Raw genomic sequence first — 23,550 nt, forward strand, 5'->3', positions numbered from 1 at the left:
TACTATTTGGCTTTAAATGTAGTGAAGAAGGGGTGGCAGTTTCAAAGTAGTCTAAAGCCTCGTTTCCACTGAGATGTCCACGATTAAGAGTGGTACGGTACTGTCCAGTTCAGTCTGGCAAGCGTTTCCACTCAGTTAAGCCTCACTTCCACAAAGTGTGAAGATCCATTAAAAATCCACAATTAACTAAAGTAATAAAAACGATCCAAAAAACACAAAAACAGATACAAGTTAGAAAAATAAGGATGGAGGGTTAGAAAGATGGACACATACATTGACATAATTTTTTTTTCTACTTCAGCCTTAACAGGATATAAACCAGTGTCCTTGTACCTGTCCCAAGCCCAGTAAATGCAGAAAGTAGTGTAAGAAAGAGAATTAAACATAAAACATAAGATATATCAAATAGATCAAAGGAGAAGATAGATGCATGAATAGATGAATTAATATTGTGGTTTTCGAAGGATTTTAGGGGCTCAAAGAGATATGAAACCCATCACTCTTGGTTCAAATTGATGATATTCTACTGTGCCTCCAGAGTGGATTTGGCTAAATCTGGGCCTTATCTTCTTGGAGATCCTCAAAAGGTACCATCTAAAACTATTTGGAGTGTCCTCCTTCACTTTGTTCATGAACGTCCTCTTTGATCTTCCTCTATCTCTCTGTAGCTTCAACCTCTGCATCAGTATGCCAAAAAAATAATCATCGTCTCTCCTCTCAGCATTTCGGTGCGTTTCCCTGCATTTATCTTTAACTCTGAGAAAGTGACAGTGGCCACAGGGAATTAAGGAAATGATGTAATAGCTTTGAAGAACTGGACAGATCCATTTCGTGCTGAATGTACTGGGATTTGCTCCCTCTTTTCAATTTGATTGGTCTTATCTAAACGGGGAGCAGAGTGACCACTTTCACCAAACGAACCGCACTTCTCTGCTAAGTATGAGCGCACTCTAATGAACGAAACCCATCAAGAACATGACAGTCTGGTTAGAGTGTGTCTCAACTCCTCAAAGGCAGCTCATTTGAGAGGAATGTTTGGTAATGGTTGGTTTCAGGGACGAGGTGACCCTCCCACACTAAATCAACATTTTCTTTTCATTTCAAAAGTATTTTTGGCCACTTGAAGTGCTTTACTGTCGATATCTCAGTGTCGTTTCCTACCAAGTATGCAGCCTCTCTCATGAACTGTTTGGCAGGTTGTCTCCAGACGGCAGGGACAGTGATCACCCATCGGATCTCCTCGCCCTCCAGTACAGACGACGACTGGTCCTTCACTTCCTAAAGAAAACCCAACTAGTGACTCTCATTTTAGCTCAACTTGACAAAACATCAACAACTGGTGGTTATTTGGTGTGTTTCGTAATCTCATGACAGAGGCTGTATACCTTTAAAGCGTGCTGTCTGAAGAAGCGAAGAGCATGGGCAAACACCTCAATGGCCCTGACCTTGCGGCCGTTAACCGCCTCCAGATCCGTCTCCATGCTGAGGTCCTGCAAAGGCACCAACAAAATATAAAACTATTAAAGATCCACTCCGATTATCTTTTGAGAAAGTTATTCAAACAGCATTTTTTCGTCTGCTCCTAATTCACAACAACAAATGCTCAGAAATACAATTTCAAGCGTAAATTTCTTTACATATGTCCTGAAAATGCTACACGAACGTGGTAAAATTGGTCTTTAATGACATTGGACAAATATCTTTTTCTGATATTGCTGAAACAACGTCACATTTAAAACACTTTAAAGCAATGGTGTCCAAACTTCTTGCAGAAAGAGCCAGATACGGTGAGGTGAAAATGTTTGAGGGCCAATCATTCGGCCTGGCTTTCTTTATCCTTACGCTTGTGCTGTGGATCTTCATCTTAAATTTGTCAAAGTACAGCCAGTGCCGAGCCTCTTCGGGATCCAAATCGTGGTAGAAATCCCGTGCAGCGAATCCAAAGCTGTGGAACCTCAAATCCGGGGTCAGCAGGAGACATGTCGGGCTCTTCTGGTTGGCCACGCCAGGATCCCCGCCCTCCCAGCGTCTGCACGCACCACAGTTAGAAAAGTGTGACTGCTTTGAGCGAAACTTAAGAGCAGAGCCTTACTTCATCATGTGAATGGCCTCCGAGTCTTGAGTGAAGCTGAAAGCGTAGCCACTGGAGGTTGTCCCAAAGTCTATCGCCACCACAACCGAGAACGGACAGCTCATCCTGGGTCTGTTCTCCACTCTCTGCCAAAGAAAACATGACAAACTATTTTTCCATACTATTTTTTTAATATATAGATTAAAGACGTTAAAGACCCAATCTGGACATCTTTTGATCTATTTTCAATGCATTCCTAGTAGTCTTATAATTATGATTATGCCACTTTTAGCCAAAATCCAAAACCCTGTGTCGTTTTGTATAACGGGTTGTTTAAACTCCTTCACTATTCACTACATAGAGCATTATATAGTGCATTCACCATTTTGTAGTGCTTTTCAAATCTATTGCTATGTCCAAACTCCCTCCGTACTCCCTAACAACTAAAAACTATATAGTACAGGACTATCTAGTGGCCAGGACTTTAAAAGCAATTTGGACCCACTTTTTTAACCAGCAAATTGGACATCACTGATTTTACAAGTGAGAGTCTAATCAATACGAACAAATTACGACAAATATTTATGACTCCACTGTGTTCTGATGGGGAAAATGTGGATTATTTATCAAAAATTTCATTTGAACTCTTTTTTTTGCAGAATTTGTTCAAAGGCAATGCATTGTGGTCTATATTTGCCAATCTTATGAGCATTGATGCACTTTTTTCTTCGCATAGAAATTTCCAGGACACTTGATTTTGGAATTGTAGATTTGCAAAACGGCAAACGCACTATATAGTGCACAATTTCACCAGTAGTGAAGGAATTTGGACATAGCCTAATTAAAAAATCTGGTGCCCTAAAAAATTCCCAGAAATCTCTATTAAAAATCAGTGTGCATCGATGTTCACTAGGTTGACAAATATTGACAACAATGCATTGCGTTTGAACAATTTTGGTGAAAAATATATATATATTACATTTTTTCATCCATCCACGTTTTCATCATCAGAACACAGTGAATTTACAAATAATCTTTGTAAAAGGCTCGTATTTATTAGGTTTTTACAAGATAATCCCTCACTGTAAAGTTTTTTTTTAGGGACGGATTAGGGATTGAATTTGGACATAGCCATAGTTTCTGCAGTAGTTCATCAGAAATTTGCCTCTGAGTTGTTGCTTGGACTGTTATTGTGGAGTGAACCTGCCTTCATTTCCCATCAACCCTTTGTTTACACTCTCTCCCGCTAGCTTACAGCCCCTTATAATCTCCAGCTAACAAAAATGTCGAGCAATATTGCAGCTATCAGCTGTTCAGTTTTGAGCCAGATGGCCGGACGAGGAAAACAAAGACTTTCATGGATCTATTTGTCTGCAAGTGGATGCATCGGAATGGAGCAGAGCAGAGAGCTTGTACCCTGCTGACATGACAACTTAAATGAAAAAATACTCAGAAAGGCATTTTTTTTCTCTTAGTTTTCTTTATATATGAGAAAAATCCTACAAGAACGTGTTAAAAACTGGGTCTTTAAAGCCCTCTGCCTCTCTTCAGGACTCACTAGCTAGCACATGTTAGCATGCTAGGTGGCTAGGTTTGCAGGTTCTGCTAACGACAGCATTTTTGCCAAAGGAAGATTAAGAAACCGCCTATCTCTGAACACCTCCAAGTGAAATACCACATTGAAAGTTGTAATTTTTGCCTGTAAAGGAAGAAGTTTTGTAATTGCAGACTTCCCTGTATCCTTTCTCTCTCCCTTCTCTCTAAAGTTAGAGCTAGCTTGTCAGTTTCTCATTTCTTTGCCACAGATTCTTGTTTTTGGACTTTAAACTCTGTGTTTAAAGTGGTGATATAAACCACTAATGACATGTGAAGCGCGCTGGTCTCTGAAGGTCTTCTTATAGAGCTCTATATTAAGGAAAGAATGTAGGAAGTTGCGACGGGCGTGTCACCGGTGAGGGCGAGGGTGTGAGGGGGGTGATGCCGCAGTCATTTCTGGCAGTGGCAGGTGAGCCTGGCGTGGACGTCTGCTCAACTGGAAATAAACAAAAAAAGAAAAAGAAAAAGGAGAAATTGATGATCTATCACAATAACACACTTGACCTGCAGCGTTCCAGAGACAGAGCAAGATAAATGTAATTAACAGGAATGATTGGAATGTACGCGGAATCTGGAGTTGCTAAGTGGAAGAGGGACACAATAGGTCAGTAACGTCAACACTTGGAGAGATTTTTGTGTGTCTCTGTGTGTCTGTGTGTCTCACCCAGTATCTCCAGGCTGCAGGGATCTGGCTGCACCTCGTCGGTCATCTTCACAGGAGCCAGGGTCTGCAGAGGAACACACAACTTTGTGCTCAGATTCAATCCAGTTTGTGGTTTGAAGTGATGTTTTCATCACATTAATACAATTTAAAAAAAGGGGGAAAAAATATGCTTTTCATGAAAATACCACAACAAACTAAATGTGTCCTTTATCTCATACATTGAGAATTTCCTGCCCTTGATTCACTATTTGGTTTGCTTTTTGTGTCAGAAACAAGCTTAACATCAACACTTATGTAGTTAGGGTGATATATAACCAACTTAAACCAAACCAATAAATACATGTTTTCTTAAACATCTGAATTTGAGGTTTTGTGGCTAAAAAATTCCCTCAATTTTCATCGAGGCTGCACTATTTTGATCTTAAAAATAACAAAACGGTCAAATTTTTCTCTTATTTTAAGCATTTTTCTTTGGTTTTAAAAATAAAGGATCGTTTTTGTGCAGCTAAAGAGTGAAAAACATTTGAAGAAATAATTATTTAATTGAGGTAATATATTTATTCAGTCTTAAAGACTCACTCTGATTATTTTTTGTGCTTCTAACATGTTCTTGTGGTATTTTTGATCACGATAGAGGATTTTTCTTTCCTCAAAGTGTTGTGAATTAGTAATCGTGACATTTGAAAAACATCAGAAATATGGGAAGCATGTACTCCAAAAGTCCCGCCCACAACTCAGAGGTTCTAATGAAATCCTGCTGTTCTGCAGAAACTATGTTCTAGAATGTGTCTTCTATGTCACTTTAAAATACTTTGTGCAATTTCTTAGTTACATTACTTATAACCACTGGTGCAAATTCCCCCTTTTTTTCATTTTTGCTCTCGCACTACAACATTGTTTTCTGTAAATGTGTGACCCGTCTAATGTTATGAGCTATGTACATACTATCCACCTTGAATTTCCCACTGTGGAACGAATAAAGGATTATCTGATCTAATCTTTTATCTTAGAAAACAACAGTTTTTTTAGTTTTGGCCAAAAATCATAATTAAAAAGCCACAGAATGCTTTTGAAATAGATCGAAAAATGTTTGCAGTGGGTCTCTAATCTAATTCTTGGACGTCTTCATGTTGAAGCTGGTGCAAGACTCAAGTTTATAGGAATAAAAAAATATATCTTCATAAATCTACAACTTTTACTGCTTTGAGAAATGGAAAAATGAATCACTTTTTTATTGTTTCATGCAAAAAAATCTTTTAGTTTTGGGTTGATGGATGTTTTCACCCTTTTTTTAAGCCTTTTTCTTGTGTCTTTTTAAATTTCAAAGCAAATAAAACCAAACTACCACTGAAACACATCACAACTGCCTTTTATTGCAATTAACTTTTGACAAGCAAACCCTTCTGAGTGGAAACCTCTTTCGTTTTTCAGCAGGAAGCGAATTTACACTCTAAAAAAGTTGTTTTTAACCCAAAAAATTGACCTTTTTGTTTTATTTTAGAAGAATAAAAGCATTTAAAAGTGCTCAAAACAACCTAATATTAGCATTTTTAATTTAAATTTGTGTTCTGGTGCGCTTTTATCTTTCAAAAGTTTTATGAAACAGATGTCTTTTTGCAGCATGAATGCCTGCGTGTGATAGAAAAACTAAAAATCCTGTTTTTGCTCACAGTCATGCAACATCTGCATGCATTGGTTCATTCATCACATTTCTTTCTGCATCGTCAGCTTGCTTTCCCAGCATTCCTCCTCACTGTTTGATGACAAAACCAGAGAGGATGAACCGCCCGCACTTGAACCATCTTTTAACCTGTCTCTCCTCATCTCTTCAAGCTCAGCAGAACAAGTGAGACCTTCCATCCGGGATAGATAGCACAAAAAAAATCAACAATTAGAGTTCTTCTGGTTACAAAATTATGGAAACCTGTTGGAATCAATCTAAAAATAGTGTTTTCGGGAACTAATTGAGCAATTATGTTAAAATACTTAAAATTAAATCATGTCTGAGGCAGTTTACTTCAGGAAAAAAAAGGTTCGACTTACCCTCTTTGATGCTCTCCTCCTACTAAAAAACAAAAGTTTTCCTAAAACTGGAATTCTGTAAGCAAGGAATCAAACTACAAATAGAGGGATGGATCAAAGAATGGCAGGAAGAAATAGCTGCAGGATAAATCCTTGTTCAAAATGCCAAACTTCCCAGCTGTGTTGCAAGGAAACTTTTCCAAAACCTGGAATTCCCAAACCAGCCCAAAGCTTAGTGAGCGGAGTTCTGACTCGGATTGAAGTTTCAGCAGCAGCCGAGCGCTCCTTCTCTCTGCTTTGCTCTGAGTGTCAGACAAAAGTGGTCTTGCACACACAACACACACACACAGCGACACACAACTTTCAGTAGTGGGAGGGATGTGACAGCACATAAAGAGGGGGGGATGCTGGGGGATTTACCTCACCGGGAAAAAGCCAAAATGTGAGTCGGAGGCTGAGGGTGGATCCTGATTAAGTCATCTTTCACTGTCACTCATCTCCAACTCCTCCTCATCCTCCGTTTAATTAGCTCTTCCTGTCTTCCTCCATTCAAATCCATGTTTTTGTAGCCAGGTGGGAGATTTTAGTCTCAAATGATGACTTTGAGGAAAGGAAACTAAAGCTTTTGCTTCATCCTCAACATCTTCCTCTAGTTAGGAGAAGCAACCACTTGCGGATGCCGTTTTCCTCTTATCCTCCTCCAAGAAATGTGACTGTCAGACTCATATCTGTTCTCTCCGGATGCAGCAGCAGCAGGACACTGATTAGCATGAACAGCAGGGAGACGACCAGAAAACAGATATCTGGAATCTCTTTGTTTCCTTGTTTTTGTGTGGGATCAGGAATAGATTTTTTTTTCTTCTTTACTTTTCAAACCCTGAAGTCCACTTTTAAACTGCAGGGATCTGATTTCTCCCCTCTGGAGCGGGTGATTGAAAGCATACATTAACCCCCGGTGCGTTCGAATGCACGCGCACATATTGGGACTAACCTCTCTGACTCCCAACGGGCAGAGGAAGCCAGAGCTCCTGAGTATGCCCCAAGTACACACACATGCGTCCACTCCTTCCACAGTTAGATTTACAAATCGAATTAGTGTGTCTGGAAGACATTACCTGGCAGTCTCCCCTTTGCTGTACCAAGGGGCCCCTTTACAGACCCAACCATCCTTTCTTTCTCCTCACCACTTTTGTTCTCATTATTCGTTGTTTTCAACTCACTTTTACAGACTGAAATGTCTCTGTTTGATCTGTCTTTTTTAATTTTATTTTTCTAGAGCAGCTAAATGCTAACCAGCTATGACTACCTGATAATTTTCCACAACTATCACATTTTTTCTGTCGCTAAGACTTAATTTGGCACTTAAAGGGTTAAATCTCTAAAGCCCCCTACTTTAAAGAATTGACAGAAAATTATTTTTTTGTGGTAAAAATGTGGATGAAATCCATAAAAAGTGCTTTATATTTTCATTTAGTTGAATAGTATCAGTATATGATGCGTTGTTTGATTTGGTACATTTTTTGTCACAACAAATGCAAAAGTATTGACATGAGTGTTCAGGAAAAAAGCTCCTGATTTACCCGCTGTCTCTAATTTGATGCACACATTTTTAACATGGTTTAATTGTGTTAAAACTAATTAATTATCAACAAACTTTCCACTCTTTTAATGCAGAAAGCACTCCTTTACAAAATTGACTATCAATAAGTTAGGTACTCTTACTGTAAACTTTTTAAAATTAGCTAAACTTTTTCCCGCCAAAAGTTTCATGGGGGCAGCCATTTTGAGATGAGCAGAAAATGCCATTCTGTTGCCCCTAGTGGAATGATGATGAACTACAGGCTAAAAAAATGGGCCAACTTATGTGTATTAAGGAAAGTTTTGATCATACTAATGAGATAGAAGTTTCAAAAATGCCGGTATCAAATATAATACTAATGATTACTTTTTGGAAAAACGTTCAGGCTCCAAGGGTTATAACATCATTCTTTGTGTGCGTTCGGCCCTCAGTTTTCTCCCTCTCCATCCCTTCTGTCGACTTCAGCCTTCACTTCAGACGTCAGGAAACTCGGCACAGGAAGTGATGAAGTCAGGTGACAGGGCGGAGACCCTCCGTGACATTCCTCGCATGAATTCGGCATTATCTCTGGGACCACGGAAGTCCTCAAGCAACGGAAACACACCCATAACATGCAACACACATGTGCGAGGGCGAGCACGCCGCTCTCCCTGCAGCTGCTTTAAATAGCCCAGAATGTCAACATCAGCCTCAATGAGGACTTCCCAAGATAGCACCATGCTTCACAGTGTAGACGCAAAGGAAAGTTACAATTACTTTGGTTTCAAACTAAGAGTTAGAAATAAAAAAATTATTTAAATATTTTGACTAAATACAGAAAAAAAAATTGGATTTAGATGATTAAAACTTCCAAATGTTGAATTTATGTCCTTGCTTTGAATTACATTATTTAAACAACAATAATAAAAAAATATGTGAAGTATTTTTGGTTAAATTGATTTCATTTAGCCTAAAGACTGCAGATATTTTTAGACTAGATGGGTTAAAATTCATGTTTTTACACAAAAATATCAAACATAAAGTACATTTAGCACTGAAAGCCTTTAGACACACCAAGATTTCAACTGTGAAAAAGTAAAAGAACTCTAAAAGAACGTTCTGTTCTGGGACAGTCTTGGACTAAAACTGAATCTAAAGTTCAGAATTCATGAACGTTTATTTCTAGGAATCAAAACAGTTAAGCACAGTGGTGGGAGTGTGAGAATATGGGGCTTTGACAGGAAGGGCGTGTCTAACCGCTGGCCGGCCTTCTAGCTATACCCACGATTCCAAAGTCCTGTATTATCACACTCCCACCTCCGTGCCTGAATGTTGTCCTTTTTGCTCCCCCCCCAAAAAAATAAACATGACTTAAACTTCTCAAAAATAGAATAAAATCTATTAAACAGTTTGCGAAATACTTGACAACTAATATTAAATAGAGGGCATCAATTTTGGAATCGATTTTTTTCTTTTATACATTAAAAAATGCATGCAAATACATCCTGCAGACAGAGACAGTGCTAAAACTTGAATTTATTTGCACAACTGCTTACAATAAATAGTAGGTTTATTTATGATTTTATTTATTTTATTTTGTGTTTATTGCTTTAGATTTATTCTCAAATACTGACAAAACAATATGCCTTTCTTTCATATACTTTTAAAGGTTTTATGCATTTTTTTTATTCATTTTTTTCTTTTACTTCCTTATTGACAATGGAGTTATTGATCTGCAATATACATTTTTCTTTCTTTTAAATATTAATTACATATACAGATAACGACCTACATATTTCTCATTGCACACGCGTAAAACAAAGTCATCCTATTCTTTCACAACAGTAACAAAAATAAATACATAAAAAATAGTAATAATAATGAAATAAAGAGCTAGATTGCAACTATTCTATTCTATTCTTGTAATCACACTATATGGGTAAACTATTATTGAAAAATATCTTTTAGGTTATAAAATTTGGTGAAAAGTCTTTTAGAAAAGCCACACTGACCTCAATGGAAAATTACTTTTTTTTGCTCACTAAAAAAATTAGTAAAAAAAAGCAATAAAGTCTGAGATTTAGAGGGTTAGATGTCTGCCTGTGTAACTGAAACAAACCCGTGACATTCTGCAGACGCAACGCCAGCAGCTCGTCTGCGGTGAATCAGAACAGACGCTCTGACAGTAAGCACCTGCGCTCATATGGACTCTCTGTCCCACCTCCTCCTCACGAGCGTGCGAGGGCCGTGTCTCCATGCTGCAGCGTGGATGAATGTGGGTCCAGAGTCAGAGGAAAGCCTTCCGACGTGGCTGCTCTGTGACATCAAGTCTGGGCTATTGTGTAATGAAAACCAGGGTTAGTGAGAAAGAGGGACTTACAGGAAGTGAACCTTTGATTTATGGTTCAACAGTATGGAGGTGGAAATTTATGGGAGGAGGGACTCAGGGAAATGGAGGGAAAGAAGTAAAAGACTATTTTCTTAGAAAATCCACATTGTAGCTGGGAATAAAAACAGTTTTTACTTTTTTACATTAGTCAAAATTTCACAACTAATTTCAAACAGTTGCAGTGACAAGATACAGCTTTCAAAGACCCACTTCAATGAAAATGGTGTTTTTAAGATGTTCTTGTGGCCTTTTTTCTCATGATAGAGGAAATATGTACAGAAAATGACAAGAGAATCTGGCAACAGAGAGAAAACATCTAAATCAGTAGCTGGAAGTCCCCCAAAAAACACAGTTAGTCCTCAACCGGGACCCCCCGTTTTAAGCTTTCAATGTAGTACAAAATACAGCACAAATTACTGTAAAATTCGCTTTTTAAGAAGGAAATAGAAACTTTGATCGTGCTTACCATTCCCACCAAATTGACTAAATTTCCACTTTCACAACCGGCTAAAGTTGCGATGAAAAAAATGCATTTTGAATCCGATTGTAGTTGTTGGGTACAAACTACAATCGGCAGGTCACAAGCTGATGCATCCACTTCCAGACAAAGAGATCCATGAACGTCTTTGTTTTCCTCGCCTGCTTGCAGCTCCAATATTGCTCGCCATTTTTGTTGCACTTCTAATATTAGCCTTAGGGGTGTGAGGGGCTGTAAGCTAGCGGGAGATAAACAAAGGGATGATGGGAAATGAAGGGCGGCTCACTCTGTAATGCCCACAACTCAGAGGTAAATTTCTAATAAACTATCGCCACTCTTAAGTAAATATATATATAAAAAAAAAAGTCAATTTTTTTTATTTTGTAGATTAAAATGGTAAAATTATAACTAAAAGAGCACTGGAAATGATCAGAGAGGGACTTTAAAGTCAGGAATGGTTATTTGGATGATAATCAACTGCATAAAGAAATTAAAAAAAAACTGGCAAAAATTGTAACAAGACACTCTGATCTGGAGCATTTAGTCCAAGAAAAACCTTAAAGTTCTTACACAACCCAATCCATATTGAATCAGTTAACTCCCTTAAGTGCACATTAAGCTGCAAAGTGACCCTATAACAGATTTATGAAAAATCCCAGACACACACACAAAAAAAAAAACATATTCAGATCAAGACAACCCCCCTAAAACATGTGGTTTTAATCACAGAGAAATGTAAGCCTTCTATAGGACCTTTCCAAGAACACATCAGAGACACACACAGACTCAAACTTAAGCTGACATTTAGGGGAACATCTGGCGGTCTTGAATAGAACGTCGCTGCTTCCTCTTCTGCACAGATGTGTGCATCATAAAGAAACAATGCAGTAAGCTGGAACAGTTACGCCAGGATTTATGAAGTGGAGCGGGATTCCTGTGACTCCAACGTTTGAAACTAGAGATGAAATGGAGAACAAGAGAAGAACGTCCTTCTAGATTATTCTATTTGTTTAATCAAAGCACTTTAGAGCAGACAAGTTAAAAAAAAAAAAAACCTTCTGTTAGAGTTTCAGTGAACCCCATTCGCCCTCCTCTGTTAGTTTCAGGTAATGCAGCTAGACCCGTCCAGTTTGTTTCCCTCTTTAAAATCTCCATATTTAAAAAAAAAATTGCGCTAAAATCTTTTAATGAAATTTGGTGTGCATATTGATGCTGACTAAAACAGGTTTGACCACCCTCAAAAGCAGCAGATCTACCAGTCTGCTTTGTTTTCCAGCTATTTCTGCTCAACTCGATGCTGATTTGCTGGATTCAGTAATCCCTGGTTCCGACTGACTAAACACGACTGATCCAGCTAATCTGCAACAAGCAAAGGAAAGGATTGATGGGAGAAAATCAGCGGAAGATCTTGAGGATCAGGCTCAGGCAGCTCTACAGAAGGAGCTGTTTTTGGGGCTAATAATCATCGAGAAAGACATTAAATCCAAGTGAAGGACAAGCAAACATCACTCCAGATATGAAGGAGGGATGATGACAGATCTGATCGAAATGGAATGGAAGAAATAAAAAAAAATAATCTTATATCAACAGATTCGAAAACACTCCAAATGCTTGGTAAGAGGAAGAGAAGCAGGAGAATAATCTGAAAAAAGAGGATCAAATCCATAAGTAATTTGCTACGATAACTGGAATCCATCATGGACATTAAATCCTCTTTATCATCATCTTCTACATGACACAATGTCTTAAATTTGATAAATATTTTCACATTAGAATGATTTGTTCAGAAACTAAAAGTGACCAAACTTACTTAGCTCAAACTTGACTAATCTTCTACACTCATGATTATCTGAGCTGAGCTGCTGTCCCTTCAGCAGATACTCGTTGTGACTCCAACAGTGCATCACACAGAGATCAGGAACCAAAACATCCTGTCCTTTATTCCAGCGCAGACGTCTTCCTGCTTCAGAATGGAATCTGTTGTTCTAAAAAACAACACAGTCCACACTTTAAAGCACCAGTCAGCTATGTGGAAGATGACACTTCACTGACTCTCACAGCAGAGTACTGGGTGGATAGTTTGTGGAGATGTGATACTTCATAAATGACCTTCTACAGTTGACACAGACCTGTTAAAGTGTTCTCTACCATAACAAGCTGTGATGTATGTGTATGTTCAGTCGGCAGAGGAAACATAGACAAAAAAAATCTTGAGAAAATGTTAAAAAGGTCTTAAAATATAATAAAAATATATACAGTATATAGATTATAATGCCAGTGGGGCAAGAAAATAGTCTTACCAAGAATTCTTTCTTTAAGAATATATTTTAATATATATTTTCTTAAGCAAAGATTATTTTTCTTTTAAAAGCTTTTATTTTTGTTGCTAGGATACATTTTGACATTTTTCCTTCAATTAAGGGTCTTTTTTACTTTATTAAAATTCAGTTTTTGGAGTTTATGGAAGTTGTTTTCTACTTTTAGACTCCAAATTTGATTCTTTCAATATTTAATTTTTCCTCTAAACGATCTATTTTCTTGATTCATTCAAAAATGCCTACATTTTAGTGGTTAAAAAATGTATTGCTTATGAATATTGATGTTGTCATACATTATTGATGCTATTAATACAAAGTTTGTGGTCAATATTCTTTGAATTGCTCAGAAAAGTGTTCCAACTAGTTTTGATTGGTAAATTTAGAGCACTGATGTGGTTTGTTTATTTTAATTATTTGATTAATTCATTGTTCAAGACGTAAAAATATATTTTGGTGATGTAATTGTATGGGGTATAAAAAACGTCATAAAACAACTTATTTAAAGTTGTATTTTGACCTTTTACTGGCCCCCATGTCACAAATTTAAATGAAAATATCTAAAAATGTGGCCATTTGCAGCAACTAATATGTCCGATTAAAAATAGATCAATTAAATTAATTATTACAGGTCTTAATTCATTAATCACTCAAAAAACTGAACACGTTAAAGCACAAATTATTTGTTATAAACATTTCTAAAATATGTCCACTTTTATGAATGTAAAATTTGTACTAATAGTAAATTATTTTGTAAATTATTTTGTTTTAAAATAGGGAATAAATTGTTGGAATTTAATCCTGAAATCAGCTTGGTAAAAACAGGAAGAAAATAATCATAAACTGGCTTTATTTTGTTTACTTTCGTGAATGGAGCAGGGAGGCGGGGCGTGGCCACTCTTCGACCAATAGCGTAAGCGTTCCGCCTTGATTGACGTGCGCCTCCACCAATAAGTGATAGGTACAGCTGGACAAGCGCGACTACGACACATCGCTTTTTTCCTCTCAACGTTTTGGACGGAAAAACGGTGGATTTATGATTTTTTTTACTTGAATGCCACCAAAAAACGAACAGACGGGACACGCTCCGGTTTTTCTAAGCGGCGGTAATTCAGAAACACATTGATAGACCGGCTTTCCGGTGACATTGGGAGCGGGGAACAGCCGTTTACCCAACAGCCAGCTGGTTTACAGAGCCCCCCTCCTTTGGACTTGAAGTTCAGCGGTGAGTGTTTTATTTACTGCTTTTATTGGTTCTTTAAAAGAGGAAACTAACCTAAAGGGAATATAAATGAGTAAAAAACGAATATATGTGCAGAAATGTGAAGCCTTTCTTCCACATGCACCCTTTTCCCTCAAATAATCGACTGAATCTAAAACAGAAAAGCTAAAATATCAGCCTAAAAAGAAAGAATTATCAATAATAAATCCACTTCTCAACTTCTTAGAGTTATAATGTGATAAACTGCACTTAATTTTAGTACAGTCAATTGCTAAAATTGTGCAAAACTATATTAATTGGTGCCTTATATTTCTTTATTATTCATTTTCTGGGGTTGACGTGGTGCATTCAGGGACCTTTTCTCAGCTTTTTTAAAACGAGGTCTTGGGAAAAACACATTTGATAAATATAAATAACAGATTGATATTTCTTCTTTTCACGTTCCTGTATATATTTTAATATCTAAATGGAAACATAATTCAAATAATTAAATCCATTGATGCTTAAAGTATTTAAATCACAGGATCCTCTTTTAAAAAAATCTTTTTAGTCATAAGCTCAACCTAACATTATCAGTGCCAGCTTGGATGAGGAAAACATACATGGGTCATCTATCTACAAGTGAATGCATCAGAATAGAGAGGAGCAGACACGATATGTCTTCAACTTAGAAGCTTTTTCAAACAACAGTTTTTTTTGGTATCTGACCTGGTTTGTGTTAGTTTTTATTTTGGAAGAGCTTCAAACAGGAAGTCAAAGTGTTGCTAAATGTGGAATAAAAGCAGAAGTAGTAAGAGTTGATTAGAAATGATCTAATTGTTTACTGTTTTGCAGAATCTGTAATAGTATTGATTTTATTTCTTGTTTTTTTCAAACTTTATTTTATTTTTTATCTTTCTAAATCTTATAATTTGGTCTTTTTTGTCTGTGTCAAATATATTCTAAAATTAAGTGGAAAAAATTGGATTTATATTTATTGTTTACATGTTTACTTGTTATTTTTTTGCAGCTAATGATTTGAGATGGATCATTGTTCTATTTTAGCAGCTAGATATTAAACATCAGTTTGTGTAGTTAATATCAATCACTTTTACATCAAAAAAAGGTCTTATTTTGTTAAAAATATGTAGTGTTAAAGAATATCATCTAAAAATGCAAACTGAATCCCAGCTGAAAACTTTAAAAATTAGTTTTAAATTCAGAATGGACATAATGGGATGAGTGAACGTGATTTAGTGTGAGTTTGAGCTTCTGAACAGACTCTTTGAGTGTGGAAGTCATTATCTAAATGTGCTAAAGTGGCCTCAAGGGAGGAAAAAAACTGAAAATATTGTTTTAAAAACTAGCAGATGTTGTTCTGCAGCTACTATTTTGTATCTGTCATAAGTTCATTCTGAATGTGTCAGTTTTTCCAGCTGTTTAATTGCGTTAAAGTGGTTATTTAAACTAAAAGTAGTCTTAAATTAGCATTTAAATTTAGTTTTCTGTACGTTAGTCTTTTTGTTTTAACATAAAAATGCGTAAATAATATTTTAATATATTAAAAATAATACTCTTGTTTTTTTTAAGTAATTTTTAATGTTTTGTCAAGGAGTTGCAAAATTTCGACACGTCGCCACACTGCTATATAGTCCGCGAACGCCCCCCAGACCACGTGACTGGTCGAGCTCCGTAAGGGTAGCACGTAAGCTAACGGGACTTAGCTAACCCGAGCCCCGCTGACTCGCAGCACTGATAGAGAGGAGAAAAAAACAACAAGCCTCCACTGGAGAAACGACGAGAACGCACTCTCCGTTGTGCACTTAAACTTACAAAACACTTTGAGGTAAACAGCACCAGCACCATGCCAGGTAAAGTGACCTCGTTTGTGGCATGTCGTGTTTCGCTTCGGATACGGTTTTAATCCGCGAGCTTGTTTTGTTGACCTGCTTCAGGGATGCTGCCACGCTTCTTTAGCAGCTAGCTAACCTCAGAGCACAACCCACTTTGTTTGGCCCCAGACACTAAAACCGACACCGAATTTAAACTTTAATTGTGTTGACATGTAGTTAGTGTTATCTGCTATTTGTTTATCGTTCAATAGAGTAGCTGCTGTTGTGGTTTTTGCTAGGGGAAAACGTACCGAGCGTTACCCTTTGTTGTTGCGGGGGTAGCTAACACCTTAGGCCTGTTTCATTGACAGCGCTGTTACGTGTGTCTGCAGCGGCCGTGCTTTAGCCGCTTAGCATTGCTAAGGCTATCCAGGTGGGCCTGCACACCTGACTAGCTCGTTAGCACACTAAGCCACGAAGACGAATGGCTTCAAAGCTTTACGGTTGCGTCGCGTAATCTTTAAGTGAGTCGTTTATTATGCTAGTTTAAGAGTTTGCGTCATTTTTAGGAACATTTTGTTTTTCACAAGCGTTTCTTTCTTTCTTTCTTTTTTTAGTTTTCCCCCTTTCTTAAAAAAACCCCCACTAAATTTCATTTGCTTATATTTGTGCATAATATATTTTTTATTTTTTTTATTTGAATAGTTTTTATTATCATTGGCTCATCAGTTTCAGCTGCAAAACATACTATGTCATTAGTGGGATGGATCCATTTTTTCTCTCCCACTTTTCTAATCGGGTTTGACAAGTTTCTCTCACAAATTTACTTAAAACCTATAGTAATGAGAAGCTTGTAAAGACCCAGTGCAAAGAAAATGTTGTTTTTGACGTGTTCTTTTGGGATTTTTCTCATAATGGAGGACTTTAATGAAGAAAATTAACTTAAAATGTTATTATTGAGTATTTGTTTAGTCAAATCATTGTGAATCAAGAGCAGACAAAAGTTCCAGTTTGGATGCATCCACTTGCAAACAAATAGATTTGTGTACGTCTTTGTTTTGCCCGTCTGAGTTGACATCTGGCTAAAAACTGTACGTCTGGATAGCTCCGATATTACCAATTTTTGTTACACCTGTAATGCTAGCTTGGAGTGTGTGAATGGGTAATGAAAGCCGCTTGGAAGCCAATTTCTAATGAACTACCACCGCTCCGCAGAAACTATATTGTAGAAAAACAACATATTTATAGATATTGGCTAAAAATAGCACAATCATAATTAAAAAAGCACTGGGAACACTTTTAAAATGGATCAAAAGTCTTCCGCCTTTAAGATAAACAGTTTTAAGCTGCTCTGAATCCAGTGGAACCTATTTCCTCTGCATAAACTGTTGCTCTGGATCATCAACAGACTATTGGAGCCCGCAGACATAAACAGACACACCTCTTTTTGGTTTACAAACCTAGTTGGATTACTCATGCTAATTCAGTCTCTACTGATGTTTAGAGTAAACAATGCAACAGCCTTAAGATGTTTTTTTTTTTTTTTCCTTCTCTCAACATTGGGAATACTGGATTACTTAACTTTTCTTCTTTGAGGTTGGAAATGCAAGTGCCTGAAAAATTTCAGGGCCTGAAAGTCAAATATTGCAAACATGTTGTATGTTGTTGCATCAGGCTGACCATGAAACTCAGTTTTCCAAAACCCCTTTTTTTTTTTCCTCTGTCACACTCTCCATTCTGAAGTTACGGTGTGTTTAGCGGTTAATTTGTAGAATAAGGTCATAACTGTAAGTATTTCTGTCATAGTGGCCACTGATGTGTTTTCATTCTTGTTTGTATATTTAATATTTTAAACTATTAGGATTTATATCAGGACAGTTTGTTTTAAAGCTCAAAAATCAGACACAACAGTGAGGGCAGAACATCTTTAAACAGATTTTTCTAGCATGTGAAATGAACACATTCTGTGGGATTTAATGCTTCTTTATGCTGATCTTTGGACTTGGAATTGATTTATTTCAAGCTACCAAAATGAAAAAAGTACCTTAGTTGACAAATAAAAAAATGCGTATTAAAACAAAAATGTAAAGGACTTGGTTGTTTTTTTGTTGTTTTTTTTTAACTGGAATTTTTCTGGTGGTACAAATAAAGTGCAAAAACCCTGAAGGATTTGGGTATTTTTAGGAAATATGCACCAAGGGAAGATAAAAGCAGTTATTTGGAAAAGAGGAACCAAAAAATTGTACTTTTAGAATTTCATTTCCTCCTTAAAATTTCACTCCCTGAACACTGTTTACTTTCTTCCCTTAGTTTGTTGCAGCAGAATCTAGCATTGTTTCCTGGAAATGTTCTGCTTTCTGGTTGTTTTGGTGCTTATATTAAATCATCAGATCATGCTTGCATATACCTTAAGGTGGAATGCAGAAAAATACCAGATAAGCATCGCATTTGACAAGATTTTTGAGGCGGGGTGACCACATCTGTACTAGTTTGAAGTCATTTTAGCTGAAAGTTATTCCTGATTATTATTTAACACAGAAGAATTCATAAATTAATAAATAAGTTCTTTAGTCATTTATGTCAACCTAAATTATTTCTGACTGTGAGAAAAGTGGCCGCTAGTTTTTAGCTGATGCTAGGTCAAGTTACTTCTGTTTGACATTAAAACGTCAAATGCTCATAACACCTGGAGGTTGTTTGATGCATCTGCAGGTACCAAATGTTTCATGGATTTGAATGTTCTGGGGTTTCATGTGAGATTTTGGAGCAAATTTGACATGTTCATTTTCTTGTCGCTGGTTTTCTGTCATTTCTGAGGATTTTCCACACTTGTTTACACAGAGTAAAAAAGTGGTCAGACCGGACTAAAAACCAAAAACTCAGTGGAAAACTTTTGAGAACTTCCACTCTATTTTAGAAAATTTCAAATAGGTTTAATGGAAATAGTTTCGAGAACAGGCGTCAGACCTTATACATATTTTTGTAATTGAAACCCTAGTGCTGGACTGTACTTTGTTCTAGTGTCAGCTAACACCCAATTATTTTGTACCTGCGTCCTCCTTCAGAACCAGCTGAGATGAGTGGTCCAGAGTTGGCCAAAACACCAGGAGGTGGCGCACCGGGAAAGGAAGGAAAGGAGCCGGTGGCCAACGGGCACGGAGGAGAGGGCACCGACAACCCCTTTGCCGAGTACATGTGGATGGAGAACGAGGAGGAGTATAACAGACAGGTGGGCTCTCGTGCTGACTCTGTTTACACGGCTGCCAGTGTTTTTCCTCTGTTCACGTATTAGTTTAGTATCGTCATTTTGTCTCCTTATGAAATTTCTACGTTGGTCCTTGAAGTGTAAATCACTCAACTGAAAAACATTAAAGATCACAACAACAGTAAAAAAAAATGACACTTTAGAAATCAAAACAAAATTCCAGACATTAAAACTCAATTAAAAAAATGAAACAAAATAAAAATGAAATATTTTGGAAAATAATTTTTCAGAAATCAAATTGTACTGTTAAATTAAACACAAGAAGAATCCGGAAAAGGTAGGTATAATGAGATATCGCTGATTGGATGATGACATTTGACGAAAGGTCCCCACTGGTGATTTTGGTTTAGGCCCCCCAGGGGCCTTGAGTGCTAACCACTGCGCCACCATGCCGATACTTGAATGACTCTTTTATTAAAACTAAAAGGTCCACATCCAACTAGTGATGTCCCATAATACCTACCTTTTCTGGTTTTTCTTTTTCCCCAGCTATCCAATATTTATTCTCTCATCTATCTAAATATCCTAATCTATTTGGTCCAGTTCATCTTAATTTATCTTATCTCTTAAATTCTCATAATCTGTTTTAATTGATTTTATAACCTCTAAATCCATCCAAATCCATTTAATCTACTTTATTAATCCTATTTTATTGAATCAACCATATCCATCTTAATCTATTTTATCTATTCTATCCTAAATCAGGTCATCAGCTTTTGTTTGGATACATTTCTGCTTTTAGGATTCTAGAAACTGGATTCCAATGGAAATCTATTCTGACACCAGAACGTCGTATGTAGATGTTGAAGCATCTGTGCTGAACTTTAACAGTGTAAATGATGAAGTCGTTTGCTGTTCCTGGTAGCTTGTTCGGGTGTTGTAATGGTCGTTTTGGTTAACTCAGTCCTCTGCCTTCACTCATCAGGTGGAAGAGGAGCTGCTGGAGCAGGAGTTCTTGGAGCGCTGCTTCCAGGAAATGCTGGAAGAGGAGGACCAGGATTGGTTCATTCCTTCACGCGACCTCAACAACCAGGGAGTGGGCCAGCTGCAGCAGCAGCTCAACGGTCTGTCGGTCAGCGACCACCACAGCAACCTGGAGGAGGTGGCGGTGAGTTCATAAACGCGCTCGATGGTCATCCATGTCCACGAAGATCTGAATCATTTCTCCCGTCTTTACAGAGGAAGAGCATCTTGAATCCCGAGGCAAAGGAGTTCGTTCCGGGGAAGAAATACTAGGAGTCGCCCTCACCCCCATGGAGCTTCCACACGCACACCAGTCCTCACACGTTATCAGAGACTCTTGTGGCCACGGCTGCACACACACACTGATTCAACCGCACACACATCCACTCTTGAAATCAGTGGCGTGTTGGCAGGCCCAGTTGGGGGGTGGGGGGGATTTCTTTTTTCTTCTTTTTTTTTTTTGCCCTTTAATTTTTTTATTTCCTGTTTCTTGTAAAAGGAGGGACGTTGTGAACAGGGGTCGAGGGGGGGTGTCATACCAGCACTGCCCTACAGCAGGCGCTAGCTAGCTCATGGTCGCATTTCCCCTTGTATTCACGCCAACAGAGCGCGCAGATCTCACGCAAGTTTCCTCGGAACTGTGGCAGCTACCCAGGAGTGAGGACAGTAATAAACTTCAAAAGTTCAGATCACAAAAATTTATTTTTTAAGGAGATTAATAAGAAAAAACTCACATTATTTTTTAGGCTTTCTACTTTTGGGAACACCAACATCAGCAATAGGTCGAAGGCTTCTGTGTCGTGGAGGTTGGAGAAGTACTTACATTCCAGGAGACTTGACTTGAGTTTCTGCCGCTGCTCTGCGGCGCCATCCGTTCCCCCACGCGTCACAGCTTTTTGTGCATCTAAAGAGGGCGGGGTCTCGTACGTCCACCCGCGCCGCCCCCTCCCTACACCTTTTCAATCCAGCAGACAGGCTTTTGTGGCTTAAAATGATTCCAGTTTAAGTGGAAACCCCCCAAGTCTATCTTTGAGAACAGTGTTTAAGAGCAGAGCTTCTAAGTCTTTGAAATCATGCTTTGAGTTTGTACATACGAGGTTTTGATCCGTTGGTTTTTCTGGTTCAGGGCGAAGGGACGCTGCCTCTCTCCGCCTCCAGCACATCAAACGTCCAAATCCAAGTCGGCTTTCAGCCTCCAGGAGAAACCATAATGCAGTATTGCTCCTGCAATTCTTTTTGTCCTCTCTGAGGATTTTTCTGTTGATGAAATCTTTGTGGTCACTGAGGCATCCATCTGTTTTTGATCATTAAATTCAGAGTAAATGAGAAGAGTCAGAAAGTGGTCTTTAAAAAAACAAACAAAAAAAAAGATGAGCCATTTTTTCTTAGGTCAATTGTGTTAACAGGTTTTCACTTCCTGGTGTTGAGTTCACTAACACTGGACCGGTGCTGGACAGCGCTCCAAACAGTCGTCATTTAAGGTGGAATTTCCCCTCAGTGTTGGACCACAGCTGTCAAATGACACCCCGAAGAGGCCGATCGGAATGCCCGCCAGGTGGATTGTACCACATGAGGAAATACGTCTTTTGTTTTTTTTTTTTTTTTTTTTCCTCCCCGACTTAGATGACAGAAGCTGTTTTAAAGAGAAGAAAAGGTTCAGAGTATTGATTTCAGTACAAATAAAAATAATGAAAAAAGATGAATAAAGATGCTAAAGACAAACACGCTCTGGATTGTTGATTCTTTTAAGCTACGTTCACACTGGTCATGTGACAAGCGTTCGAGAACAGGCTAAACGTGGGTTCACACTGGACAAGCTATGAAGAGCTCAGTCACTTGAGGTCAGAGTTGAGCTGCTGCTCCTCCACCTAAATCAGACACCTCCCTGTGGGAGGTGGTGTCAGGCTGTCCCACCCAGGGAAGACCCAGAACCTGCTGGAGGGACTAAGTTTCTGTGGAGTTCGGCTGAATGGATGTCATTGAATCTTTGGCATTTAAAAAATGTTAACATCAAATTTGCTTTTACTTGGAGGAGTATAATGGATTAAGAATGCAGCACAAGAGATGGAACTTTTCTGACCTAAAGAGGTTTACATGATCTTGTCAGTGACACTCTGCTGCCCTCTTGTGGAGAAGCTGACTTTCCCCAGCCCTCATACATAATCTCGTTATCATCTTTCTATGTTTTAAAGGTAATCAAATTACTTTTAGAGTAAAAATCCCCTAATTATATTTGACGCTAAATGTTGATCTAAAAAAATAAAGTTTTTTGTTTAATTTGTTGCTGTTTACTAGACGTGTTACCAGATTACAAAACATTTATTTATAATTTTTATAGTTATTTTTTTCATCTTCACTGGTGTCCCCGGCAGATATAAAATCCTGTCCGCCTAACCAGTATCTGATCAGAGTGCGGAAGATTCAAGGGTCACTTAGGAAAATACTACACTGCTGCAGAAAAGAACAACAAACAATTTATATTTCACTACATGTCACTAGAAATGAGTCCAAAATTCTTCAAATTTGAAAAAAAAGCCCCAAAACTTGCTAATGGGTTAAGAAAAATTAAAAAAGAAAGAACATTTTTCTTGAAAAACAGGAAATGACATTTTTCTTGAATCGAGCGTCTTTTTACTTTCTTAATATTCTGTTTTTAATGTAATAAAACTGTTGTGCCTCAGGAAATAACTGAGGAGCAACAAATGACTGCTTTTTCATGCTATAGCATTTTATTTTGACGTCTTAGATTAAATAGAATATCAGTAGAGTGATCTGCCAGAGATGGTAAAACATTTGCAGAATTGTTGGTGACATTTTCATATAAAACAAATAAATTATAAACAGAGTTTGGCAGAAATTTTATTTTTATTTGATTGTTTTTAATTGTAAAAAAAAATGCATTTGGAAAAGAAAAATGTATCCTTAAACTTTTGGAATATGCCCAAGAGTTTTTTTCCCCCTCAAATTTCTCAGAATAGGTTTGGAGTTGTGCAACGCCAGTTTAAGGAACATAGAAGAAATCAACTTCTAAATGTGTTTTTGTAAGCTACATGGATTCTCAGGAACAACAAGAGAGAATCTCTGACAGATCACACATTTATCAGAATGATAGATTTGTGCTGCGGTTAAAGGCTCTTAGGAAGATCCGACCCGAAAGCTTAAAAACATTGTAAATCAAAGGTTGTTGGTTTCAGGG

General features: G+C 37.7%; 2 protein-coding genes and 1 long non-coding RNA gene across 4 annotated transcripts in view; 1 reads left to right on the forward strand and 2 right to left on the reverse strand.

The window, feature by feature from the left end:
- Positions 1 to 6,686, reverse strand: part of hspa12b (heat shock protein 12B) — a gene marked incomplete in the record, with an annotated part of 16,340 nt that extends 9,654 nt beyond the window's left edge. The window contains 7 exon segments of the mRNA XM_024288166.2: positions 1,162 to 1,278; positions 1,386 to 1,490; positions 1,843 to 2,029; positions 2,093 to 2,217; positions 4,021 to 4,103; positions 4,332 to 4,395; positions 6,375 to 6,686. Coding sequence (XP_024143934.1) covers positions 1,162 to 1,278; positions 1,386 to 1,490; positions 1,843 to 2,029; positions 2,093 to 2,217; positions 4,021 to 4,103; positions 4,332 to 4,377 — 663 coding nt within the window.
- A 4,797-nt stretch (positions 6,687 to 11,483) lies between these two features.
- LOC112156027 lies at positions 11,484 to 12,762 on the reverse strand. The gene is made up of 2 exons (XR_002920900.1): positions 12,589 to 12,762; positions 11,484 to 11,733 (listed from the first exon to the last, which is right to left on the reverse strand). It is a non-coding gene; the product is annotated as an uncharacterized LOC112156027 (long non-coding RNA).
- A 1,292-nt stretch (positions 12,763 to 14,054) lies between these two features.
- On the forward strand, positions 14,055 to 22,076 carry paip2b (poly(A) binding protein interacting protein 2B). 2 transcript variants are annotated; one of them, XM_024288150.2, is made up of 4 exons: positions 14,055 to 14,318; positions 19,192 to 19,355; positions 20,317 to 20,499; positions 20,571 to 22,076. In XM_024288150.2, the coding sequence occupies exons 2-4, from the start codon at positions 19,203 to 19,205 to the stop codon at positions 20,625 to 20,627; spliced, it is 393 nt and encodes a 130-aa protein (XP_024143918.1). In that variant the 5' UTR covers positions 14,055 to 14,318; positions 19,192 to 19,202; the 3' UTR covers positions 20,628 to 22,076. The 2 variants fall into 2 exon arrangements, with proteins under 2 accessions (XP_024143918.1, XP_024143917.1); XM_024288149.2 differs by lacking the exon at positions 14,055 to 14,318 and adding an exon at positions 15,961 to 16,165.
- The last annotated feature ends 1,474 nt before the right edge of the window (positions 22,077 to 23,550 follow it).

Source organism: Oryzias melastigma, linkage group LG18 (genome assembly GCF_002922805.2).
Source record: "Oryzias melastigma strain HK-1 linkage group LG18, ASM292280v2, whole genome shotgun sequence".
Lineage (NCBI taxonomy): Eukaryota > Metazoa > Chordata > Actinopteri > Beloniformes > Adrianichthyidae > Oryzias > Oryzias melastigma.

Excerpts from the sequence above, each read along its gene's own strand:
- paip2b (XM_024288149.2), top strand. Across the intron at positions 19,356-20,316 it reads AGGAGGAGTATAACAGACAG|GTGGAAGAGGAGCTGCTGGA; the intron begins GTGGGCTCTCGT and ends TTCACTCATCAG. Across the intron at positions 20,500-20,570 it reads GCAACCTGGAGGAGGTGGCG|AGGAAGAGCATCTTGAATCC; the intron begins GTGAGTTCATAA and ends CCGTCTTTACAG.